This window comes from Taurulus bubalis, assembly GCF_910589615.1.
Source record: "Taurulus bubalis genome assembly, chromosome: 20".
NCBI lineage: Eukaryota > Metazoa > Chordata > Actinopteri > Perciformes > Cottidae > Taurulus > Taurulus bubalis.
This window is the reverse complement of record NC_136608.1, coordinates 9,443,041-9,454,648: the sequence shown is the minus strand read 5'-3', so window position 1 is coordinate 9,454,648 and position 11,608 is coordinate 9,443,041. Positions and strand designations below refer to the sequence as shown.

The 11,608-nt window shown below is 40.4% G+C and overlaps 1 protein-coding gene across 1 annotated transcript; it reads right to left on the bottom strand.

Moving 5' to 3' along the window:
- Positions 1-3,944: 3,944 nt before the first annotated feature.
- tmem229a (transmembrane protein 229A) lies at positions 3,945-4,977 on the bottom strand. Its single transcript, XM_079236200.1, has one exon. The coding sequence runs from the start codon at positions 4,973-4,975 to the stop codon at positions 3,959-3,961; it is 1,017 nt and encodes a 338-aa protein (XP_079092326.1). The 5' UTR covers positions 4,976-4,977; the 3' UTR covers positions 3,945-3,958.
- Positions 4,978-11,608: the final 6,631 nt, after the last annotated feature.

Sequence of the window (11,608 nt, the reverse complement as noted above, 5' to 3'; positions counted from 1 at the left end):
CTCGTAAAGAATCATTTTCTTCCGAGCTGAAGTTCTTCTTTTTTGGAAAAAAAACAATTAAACCAAACACTACGTTCAGACCTGGGAATACCCAATCCTGTTGCAATCCAGTGTTGGACAGTTCACCTGCAATAGTATAAGGGGTTTGCCTAAGACCAAAGGTACAAATACTGTGCTATATCAAGTAACGATGAGCTATGTGATTTTAATAATCACACTGGGTATTTCTTTATGATTTGACTGTATATGTAAATAAATGAAAAGCGACATGGAGGCAGTAGTGTGGATAGGGCTTTTTTTTTTTTACTTTGTTGTTGTCATGGTAGGAAAAGCACAGGTGTTACTAATTAAGATACTGTAATTCCCAACTTAGCTACTTTACCTTGAGAGATGCCTAATCAGATAAGTGAAAACACCTGTGTCGATGTACAGGGACTTATAGCTGCATTCATTGACTTGTAGCCACAAGAAGGCAGAACAACTCAAAACAGGCTGTTTTGGCTGTTAGCTAACTTGGTAGCAAGCAGGTACATAATAATAATAATAATACCGACCTACACATCCAGCAGATGTGGAGCAACATCTGCCTTCATTTAGGGATGCGTTTCTGGCAACCAGGCAAGTAGTCAAGTTCAAAAGAGAGAAATAACTGGCCATTTAGCTTTCCATGTTGTTGGCTAGCAGTTGCTACTGCAAACAGGGTTTATAAGAGCATGGGATAAAATCCAAATATAGAACTTAAAAAGCTAAAAAAGCAGCAGAGTTGTTAGCTAAATTTGTTTAGCAACTTTTACATTAGCTGCATATATTAACCACTTAATTCATGTTATTAAAAAAAAAAAAGTAGTATGGAGCCTTATAGGCTAATTGACAGGTTGACCTACATGACAACAAGGTTAACGACATGCATTTTTCAGGTGTTATTTTTGTGAGGTTGGGGTTAATGTTGATTAGCTAACTAAGGCAAACTGTTGAATCTCACTCCCTGTTTCCATCTGCACGTAACCATGCAGCTTGTACACAGCAGCCGTAAAACTGCTGACAGAGTGCTAATGAGTCTGTATAAAATATTCCCAGTGTGGAGTTGTCAGCAGATACCAGGCCATTGGTGTATTGCCTGTGTCCTGTGGGCGGTAAGCGTGTGAGGTGAGTCAGATTTGTGTGCTTGCTTGTGTCAGTGATGTCAAAGGTGGTTTAAAGAGGAAGGGCTGATGCATTCTTAGTTTAACCCTACGGGCTACTTGTGATGCCACAGTGAGCAAACACGTTCAAGACACATGCAGACATCAGTTAAAGGTTTAAAGCATGGGCTTTTTTGTTGAACTGTCTTCGTTCCTCGGTGTCTTGTTTCATTTGTTTATTTTATCACAACATCTCAACAAGGAAGTAGGAAAGAGAGATGGTACAAATGGCTTTTGTGTGAACCAGGAACTGAGGCAAATGTATTCAAGTACAGCAATCAACTTGACCTCATCAACATGAGCTCATGTTGTTTGTCAGCCTGAAAACAGGTTTCAGAGCTTTTGGCATTGGTAGCCTATGATAGGCCATGCTTTAATGCTCCTATCATACTGAAAAGAGCGTGAATTCAAATGTTTCCTCCATCAGGCTTGCATGCCTGCTCTGCTGCAGCGATGCAGTGCGACGTTTTTGCTCAGAACTTTGCTGAATAATGTAAATGGTATTTACCAACATTAAAGTGAAGGAATGCCAGTCATGTCACAGGAAAATTTCCGATTTAATTTAAGTCATACAATACATGCCATTGCAATTCGAGTTTCTAAAAGCAGTTTAGTCTTTTTTTAAATTGGTGAATAACACAGCACAAAGTAAAGTTTGACTAAAGCAGGTTGGTTGTGACAAATCGTATACAAAGGAATTTAGTCTGTGGTTCAGTAAATGCAAAATGTTGAAGAACCTCTTTAGCTGCCAAGTTGGACCAAAAACAACACCCTAAACCACCCCAGCCACATGCAGGGCTAACTGCTGTTAACGTTCAGTGCAAGATGTCAGTTCTGACATGGATTCAAAATATGTTTTGTTACGTCTTTTTGTTGATAAACACATGAGCTATAATCTTTTCCCCGTACCCTTCTAAATATTTGCATACAAAATACAATTGGATTTCTTTACAAATCAACCACAGAGGAGAAGGAAATCTGGTTTCTTTCTTTAATAATCCAAAGTAAATAATTCTAATATAACCAAAGAATGAAGTGCAACAATGTCAACGTTACTTTGCCAACATCCAAGGGAATTTAATTACTTTTGTCTTGTATTGTTAGTATTCTACTTGGTTAACTGAGTAAATCGACCTCACACTGACCAACCTGAATCTAGTAGAAAAACAAATTCAAGCATTGCATTTCGTAAATCACAAGCTTATCTAAACATTCAGAAAGTACTACTCATTCCGATAATAACTTATAAACAAAAGTATGCAAATGTATTACATCTTTTTTGATTAAAGGGTGGCTTCATAAATGACAGGATTGATTCTAGCACAAAGTTAAATTGCTGGGTGAAACAGGTTCACCTGCTGGTAATGCAAACTCCAAATAATGTTCACCAGCGAAGTGACTTGTATAGAGTATCACAGTGCAAGGTACTTGGACAAGTCTGTTAATAAGGCATAAGACCACTGTAAAGCAAATGTTGGAGTTAGAATAAGCTCTTTATACACAGCTGGAGTTTATTTAGGGAATATTTAACAAAAAAAAACATTTCTTCTGGATTTAAATATGTCTGTACTATATTCACTTCACGTTAAGTTGATTGATCGACTTAAATTAAATGTGTTTTTGTTGTGTTGGATTATCAAAATCTGTAAAGTTGATCAGCTGTATTAAATGTGCATCATTTTGGTGGAGCCCGTTATTGGTTCTAAAGGTTGAACTATTTTATCATAGTCATTGACAAATCACTGCTGTGCTTCTAATCTAACAAGAGGAGGCCCATGAACACCGAGCCTCGTTTCTTGAGTCTGCAAGACGCTGTTTGCAAAGGAAGGCACTCCAGCAAAGTAATGCTTGGTTCATAAAGATTCACAGTAAAATCTCACTCTGCTCCTCATATCCATTCAGCTACAGGTTTTCTTGCTACATTTATTACCGGGTTCATTTCTACTCTAATAATTGCCATGCAAAAAGTTGTCATGCAATAGTCGAGGGTCATATTAACAAGATGGGTGAAAATAGGGAGTTTGTTTCAAAATATGAATTAACATTGAAAAACAGGGGTTTACTGCCCAGTGGTTTTAAATCTTTGTCTGACTGACTTTGACTATCATCATATCTAATCCATAAATCTGACATATGTTATTATATTTTAAGCATGCAGCAGTTAAAGCATGCCAATGGTTATGTAAATGACACAATCGATCCAGCTCAAATTGACCTGCCACAATGTATGTAATAGAATAGTAAGTCTGCCACTGCAACCATTTAAAAAACAGAATTTCCACACTTACAAAGTCATGTAGACTTGAAAAGTATTAATATTAAAACTATATTTTACATCAGAGATAAAATGGCAGTAGGTTAACTGCATTTAAACAGATTTGGTGTATCGTGGTCCTCAGTAGTGTTTTATCTTTACTACTGAACCCAGACATATCAGGCGTTGCAGAGTTAACAAATGTCTCATCTGCATACTGGCAATAAGTGTCTACACTCTGAAGTAACACAACTCTAAACTTACTAAAAAGATGAAACTGCATAAAATGTTGAATCCTACATTTAACATCTCAACATCTGTTATCATACACATTGCTGATCAACTGTCCAAAGAGTCAAAGTATCTTACATACTTTGAAATGTGGATATCTTGCACTTATATATTATATATATATTTTCCCATTAAATCAGTCTGATTAATGTATTAATTAGAATAAAACAATGCCCATTTGTTCAGTCTGTAAACCAGACTTTCCCGAGAAGTTAAAAGATCAAAATGAAAATTAAAGTAATTTGTTCTTTGACTCCATCGACCCATTGACCTCTCCGTTCTCCTCACCCACACCATTTACATCTTTGGTGCACTTGATTCTCAGCAGGACATTAGACAGCATGTCCTGGTACAAACTGAGGCAGGCCCAGCCGGGCAAGTAGAGCAGGGTGATGAGTCCCATGAAGTTGTGAGGATAATGGGAGTAGTCCCAGGAGCAGGCGCCAAACTGCCTCAGGACCAGACCCCAGCAGAACTCCCAGGTGTAGATGAAGCAGATGTAGACGGGGAGCCGCCGCAACGTCCCCCAGCCTTTGCTGAAGTGCAGGTGAAGGTAGAGCTTTTCCACCACGAAGCTGCAACTCCCGTACATCAGGAACGACCACAGGGACGTGTGACCGCTGAGGGTCCGGTCAGACTTCTCCACCAGGTTGAAAATAGAGGTGAAAAGCACCTCGTCCAGAAAGCCCTGCATCCCAAAGAACAAGAAACGCACAAAGCCGGGGAGACCGTGAAGAGGCCCCCGATCATGACCTCTGTCCTCCGGGACGAGTTTGCGTGTGTGGTCGGGGGGGGCGGAGTGGTGGTACCGCAGCCGTGACAGTCCTCTGTGAAACACCTGGGCAAAATAGAGAGCCAGAAAGTAGTGCACTACCAGCTGCGTGCCAGATACCACCCTAACCTGCTCGGTCAGTGTGTTAATGTTCCCGATAAGGATCTGCAGCCCGATGTAGACGGACGGGTAGAAAACAAGATGAAACACCACAGGCCGACCTCGGAAACACCTCTTCTGTGAGTAAATCTTCTCCAGCGCAAAGTGGGTCAGTGCGTGCATAACGCAAAGGTACGGAGAGGAAAAGCCCACCAGTTTGGGGTCTCGGTGATTTAAAAATCCCTGTACCGATGAGAGCAGGACGTCTAGAGCCACGCCATGCATCCCGTAAAAGTAAAGCCGCATCCATCGCGGCAGCTCCCGCAGCGACTCCACCGCGTCCTCCGTCTCTCCGACCGGTTCTTGTTGACGGGGCATTCGCGCCGTGGTCAGGCCGCCGGAGGAGGTTCCCGGATGGCTGCGAGCACCGTCTTGCCACCGACTGGCCATGATCACTCACTCTCTCTAGAGAGATGCAGCTTCCCTCTCCCTACACATTGTTTGTTCCAGCACATTGAAGCAAGCTGCGTCTGCAACCATCCCCTGTGCAGTGGATGCTGCGTTCACGTGCTCCCTGGAAATCCCTGCTTTTATTCATTCATTTTGTGAACAACGAACAAAAGTTCTGTTTACATTATGTGTCATTCATCAAACTCACTGTGAGCATCTTCAAGTTGAGCACATTTGCTTTCCCATGAAACGCAGCCTATTTTGAACTGCGCATTGTTTATTTATATGTTGTTTACGAGCATGTAGGCTTTTTCCTACCTTTGCGGGAGCCCTGCCAAACCCGTTGGCAATGTTACCTTCACCAACTGTTGCTCATGTTAGTCCTTGTAAACACATGACTATAGTGCTATGTTAACACATCTAATAAATGCGTCTGATGTTGGTCCAATGTCAAAAGGCTAACAGACTCAATACGGACAAAACAGGTGCATAAGTGTAAAGTGTAGAAAAGTAAGATGTGTGTAGGAGGATTGCAGCCTTTTAAATATGCTGTGTAGCAGCAGGTGTGGCCATCACAGTCATACACGCAATTGGTGCACCGCGTCATTTGCATCGCCATAACACTGTTTACAAATTTCCAATAGCACTTTAAGGCAACACACTAGACTGAAACTGATGGAGGAGGCGGTGTAGCTGTATAGCTGTGGTGGAGACGGGACGTTTAGTCTCTGACAGTTATTAATTGAACTCCCAACCCAAGGCGACGTTGTGACGCTGTTTAATTTAGAGTTGTTAATGATCATTACAGCTGACGACTCTGTTATTATGATAGATCAATATCGGTCATGTAGTAAACTAATCCATCATCTTTCATCAGAGTGAATTGATCACCTGTTAGGTACATATACCTGTATGACGTAATATGAAACAGATAGATAGATACATACGATGGCCTATATCATACATCTTATGTTCAAAGTGAATAAATTAACTGTCCTTCGTAGATAGATGCATGCAATGGATGCAGCCAAGTCTTAATGTCTCCACTTCCTCTTATGGTTTCCTGTTCACTATCTTGCTATTGTTGCACATAAACCATGGTTTCAATGAGAAGGTTAGACCATGGTTTCCACCATTTCAGCAGGACAATCCATAATATGCTGAACTTGCTTGCAGTACGACTGGACGGCCACAAATAGGCACCACTGAGTCTGTGAGAGATGCAGCTTATATTCACCAAAGGAAACTCATCAGAGGCTCAATGAGACCAGGCAGCATGTGTGCCATGTGTGCTCATTCACCTCTTGAGATGTGTCTTGTTGGTTTAGCGCTGAGGAGGGTGTGCTGAATGCATGCATTCGTGCTTGTTTGGTGTTATGTGTTTGTGTGCCTACTAAGAGTATGAATTTGCGTGAGTTTGTATTCAACCACTTGGAACGGTCTGTCATGGTGTCACAGAGTGTATATTAACAACATTTGTTTGCACGTTGTGAGTGCTATGCAAGTGTCAGCATGTCTCTGCAGGATGTGTGTGTGCCAAAACTGTTTCTGTGTGTGTTGTTACGTAAACTAACCTTTTCAATCTCCCTTCGAGAAAACAAATGCGATTTGAAACATTTAAATTTGTAAGCGTTTATTAAACGGATACTTGGAATACATCAATTGAATGGACAGAGCCCTTTCACCACAAATGAGGAGGTCTGACCCAGAAAAATAGTTCAACCGAGTTTTATACACATTCAATTATGTTTGAAATGTTTGCCCTTCCCCTTGCTCCTCCTCACATCAAGGCCTTGGTGCATGTTTGGCTGCTCCCCTGAGAGGAAAGACAAAATAGCCGACGAAACCTAAACAATAATAAGATAGATTCTGTTATTGTTCCATTTCGATGGCGCCGATCAGACTAGGTCAAGATGAGCTGTCTCTGCTTTCAGAGTTCAGCAATATGATTACATTTAGAAGACACCACGTGTGAATATATTCATGTGTGCTTTTGTGACCGTCTGTGGGCTGTCCATGTGTATATTTGTATTTATGTGTGTGTGTGTGTGTGTGTGTGTGTGTGTGTTCATGTGCACTTAGAGGAAATAGAGATATCAGTGGCCTTTCTGGGCCACAGAGATAACAGTGTGCCTCTGCATGGTTTTAAACCATCAGAATCGCTTCAGCACAGATTGAATTCAAGCCTGAACCCACTCAGTCGTGACTCAGCCTACACAGCCGATTCCGAGATGAGAAAGCAATACTAATTTTCAAATAGTTTGTGTCAAATACAACATTTTATATGGCAAATGACAAGACATGACCCTCTCTCACACATGCACATCTTCACCTCATATTGCCATAGTGTATTTTCTCAACCTCCACTACTTGCTGCAGATAATAGCCATAATTCTTCATGTTCAGAATGTAGACACTAGTCTTTGACCATCAATTATTTACTACACTATTTATAGTTGGACATATAACAAAAACAACAACATTATCACTTCTAGAAACTGTGCACTCTGAACATCGAATTCTAAAAGGTAATTTTCAGAGGCAAAAACATAGAAGCGTTTCTGGCTGAAGGAATCATATCGTTGTGCTTCATGTTTACAATCTATCTATAACTTGAGTGTGTGTCAATACTGTAATTTACGATGCGGTTCTTAACAAAGTGTAGATCATTAAATGTTGTAAAAACCCAGAGTGTGCAATAAAGTAGATGCCATTGTAGTTGACACAAGGTAAACACTTGGGACTTTGACATTTTGAAATTTAGAAGATGCTGATTTTGCACTGCCACATTATATCATTTTACCACAAGTTGTATTCATGGAAATTTAGTCCGCATAACTTGCTACTTTAAATAAATAATTAAAAAACATAATTTAAGTTAAAGGTAAGGTATTGTATGCCACTCAATAGAGCCAACTAATATGAAACAGACACATGTTTCCTTATAGATAACCTTATTTTAATCTGTGTGTGCTGTGAACTGACCTTTTCTGTCTCTGTTCTGTCTCTCAAATATTGCATTACCTTTGTATTACTGTGTTTTATTTTAATTGATCAGAGGACACAAAAACACTGACAAATTAATATTCATTATTTTGTGAGAAGAAAGTTGGAGTAAAATGAGAAATAGATGGGGGAATACATTTGTTCTTCAGATGATAACAATGTTTTTGCAGAGCTGTAAAGTATCTCATGAAATGAGATACTTTACACTCTTGGTAGCGACACAGACTAATCATTTCCTCATGTCTTATCTTGGTCTTTTATTCAGTTGACAACCGAACGTGTTGTTGCACAATGGCTTACTTATTATGAAACGTGCAAACTGTGGAAGATTCACTGACTCACAGTCAAACAATGAAACTGGCTAATTTCCCTGTGTGCTTGATGCCATTGTCTCTCCTTTGTGATGATAAACTCTGTGTGATGTGTGCCAGTGTCACCAGGACAAATACCTGGAGATTTAAAAGACGTGATCTGTTATATGATTATGATCTTGATAGTTCATGCAATCATTGGGCTCACTTTCATTGATCTGAAGTGAGTCCCAGTGAAACATCTGCTTGTCTGTGAGTTTGAGTCTCCATGTTCACCAGATAAAATGCTGCATGGACTTTGAGTTTATGCCAGAGAGCCGGTCTGTTCTCTTTGTGTCTCCATGGGCAGCCTATGTTTTATGCATTTTAATGAGTTTTGGTGGATTATTGTGGGTCAAGTGCTGGATGTTCGGGAGTGACAATGGTGCAGAAAACGTATCGGCACAATAATTCCTGGTTGAACATTTGTTAAACCAGACCATAGAAGCATTTCATCCCATTTACACTTTATATAATCAATTGAAAGGTGTTGCCAGAAATCTAGACTTAATTCCCCAAGAAGACTGTCGCCTCTTAGGTGTTTACTCAAGCTTCAACACTAGATGGCAGTGTGCACACTCTCCCGTGGCTTGGGTGGGCCCCTCTGACTCAGATGTTGTTGATTCATAGAAACAACATACAAATACTGTTTTGCAGATAGCACATATAAATGAACAGGGCTTATATTTGTGCATCAATGTGGCAAATGCATCAGACAGACTTCAAATGTGTGGCCTGAATAGCCATGATACGTGATTGTGTCTGTACTGTGGCTATGCACTGATTTATACTCATCACCGCGTGCTGATTAAAAGGTTAACAATGGAGGATTCAAGCTTATTCTACTTCTGGTGTCATTTATATGAGAGTGCCATCAAGGCCTGAAACCTGAATATGTTCATTTGGGTTCTGAATGGTTGTGACTGTATTCATCGGGCTCTTGAACATTTACGCAAGCTCTTGTATGGTTTAAAACAGATTTATCATATTAGATGCTTGACAGCCTCTCCACAGGTGCATACAAAAACATTTTCTCATCAGATATATCCTGTTAGACTCAATAAAGCCTGTGAATGGATGTAAGACAAAGCTATGTGATGTTTGATTGATGTGACGCTCGACCGAGTCCCGCAGGAAATGAATGTGAATCTGCAGTCATGCACTTAAAATGAGAACCTCTGAAAATGTAATTTCAGAACCCATTTCCTCCAACATGAGCCATTATTGAATGGCCCGCTGGCCCGATGCTCTTGCATTGTCTCGTATGGTCAGACTGCGTAGGTGTGTGTGCGTGTGCCAATGAGCTCATGCTGTGCTTGTATGTCTGTGTTCTTTTCCCAACTTGAACATTTACCATGGTTATACATGTTTGATGCATAACATACTAGTGGGCCTGTTGCTTATGTGAGAGTCTGTGTGCGTTCAAACATGTGCTCCCTTTAGAGATGGGAGGAGGAAAAGGAGGGCGATGAAGAAAATATAAAGATCAGTCATCCCAATAGGATGATTGCAATATTCCTGTGGGTAGTTCAGGCTCTTGTTTGCAGTTTCTTCTTCATTAGGAATTCTGTGCAACCCCGAGACTCTCCGGGGTTCACCCGGCAACACGGCAACACAACACCCTGACTTACCCCGTCTCACCTACTACTCCCCTTGTCTCTCATCCTGTCCTCCTGAAATGCATTTTACTCACCCTCACACCTTCACATTTTGTATTCAGTCACTGCTTCTCTGCCAGTCAGATTTGATGAACCACATCTTCTCCAAGTCTTGATGGCAACAGTTTAAATATAATATATTCATTTGATACTGGGTAATGCTATTGTTGGAGTCTTTCAACTGTCCACACCCTTTTCCTCTCCTCTCATTTATATTTTCATTTCCTAACTTCTCGTCTCTTATATTCTCGTGTGTTCGTCCCAGTGGATCTACTTCTATAATTAATCTGTGCCTGCACTCACTCATCTCATCCTCCTGCTCATCCTCTCCTCCTCTCGTTTCATCACTCCTCTCTGCAGAAACCTTAGTGACCCTCCTTTTAACCTTGTCATCTTAAATAACCCTCTCACCACCTCCTCCTCACATCACATCTCTTCAGCCTCTCTCTAACCTTAATTTCCTCCTTCTTTCACCTCTTAACCCCCATACTGCCCACCCCATAGCTTGCATTGTCTCGAGTAAAACGTCTTTTACCTCTTTTCATCAGAATCTGTAATTATTCTCACAACTGCAGTGCTGTCATTTCTCATGCCTCAGTAGCATAACCCTTTACTCTCTTCTGCTACCCCTTCCTATACTTTTTAATGATGCATGTTCATTTAGCCATGTTGCACACAAATGGAAAACGTCCCCAAATTGAATTTGTTTATATGGAAAAATAAATGGCATTGAGCATGTTGCTTCATGGCTGCATTATGGCTGGGGTTTAGGTGGAACACATAACACAACATTTCACGTGACTGTTGGATAGAACATTAAAGTTAATCCTTAATATTTGTATGATATCTAACAAGTATTATATCACATTTATGTTATCAGCAATAACCATGTAATGCATTTCATTCTAGTTTCCGTTGTTAGTGGCAGACTGTCATTCCTGTGCTGTATTCACATTTCCTTTACAAGCACAAGGGATTTCCAGGAAACAATTCATGCATGCAATACAGTGTTCCCTCACTATTTTTGATTTTAATTCACTGGTAACTGTTTACTTTCAGTCTCCCATAGCCGTATCACAGTTCCATTAAGTTGATACTAATGTGAAACAAATTAACGTTTAGTGCTCCTGCTGCTTTACATTAAAAGCGTTGAAGTTGCAAAACACAGGGGGGCTTTTACTGTGAAGCAGCAACATCCGTTTTGTCCCCAGAGTTCATGTTGGCCGTGATCAATCTTCAGAAATGTGTCTTAAAAACAACACAGATGTTTTCAAACCACACGGACAATTTTTTTTGGCGTATTGTTATAATCAATATCATTAAATCATTACTTATGATCTTTGCCTCTCAACACTGGTTGGGTATTTGCACCAAAGTATTTCCCCCACAGAATATATGAGATAGAAACTGTGATTATAAAGGTTCCTTCTGATGGAAACAGAACATTTACACATTTCACCGCTCATCCTACTTTTCCCACCTATATCGAATGTGTCATCTCCTTTTCTTCGTAGGTTCACTTCAAATGTGTCACCTTTTTCCTGTCC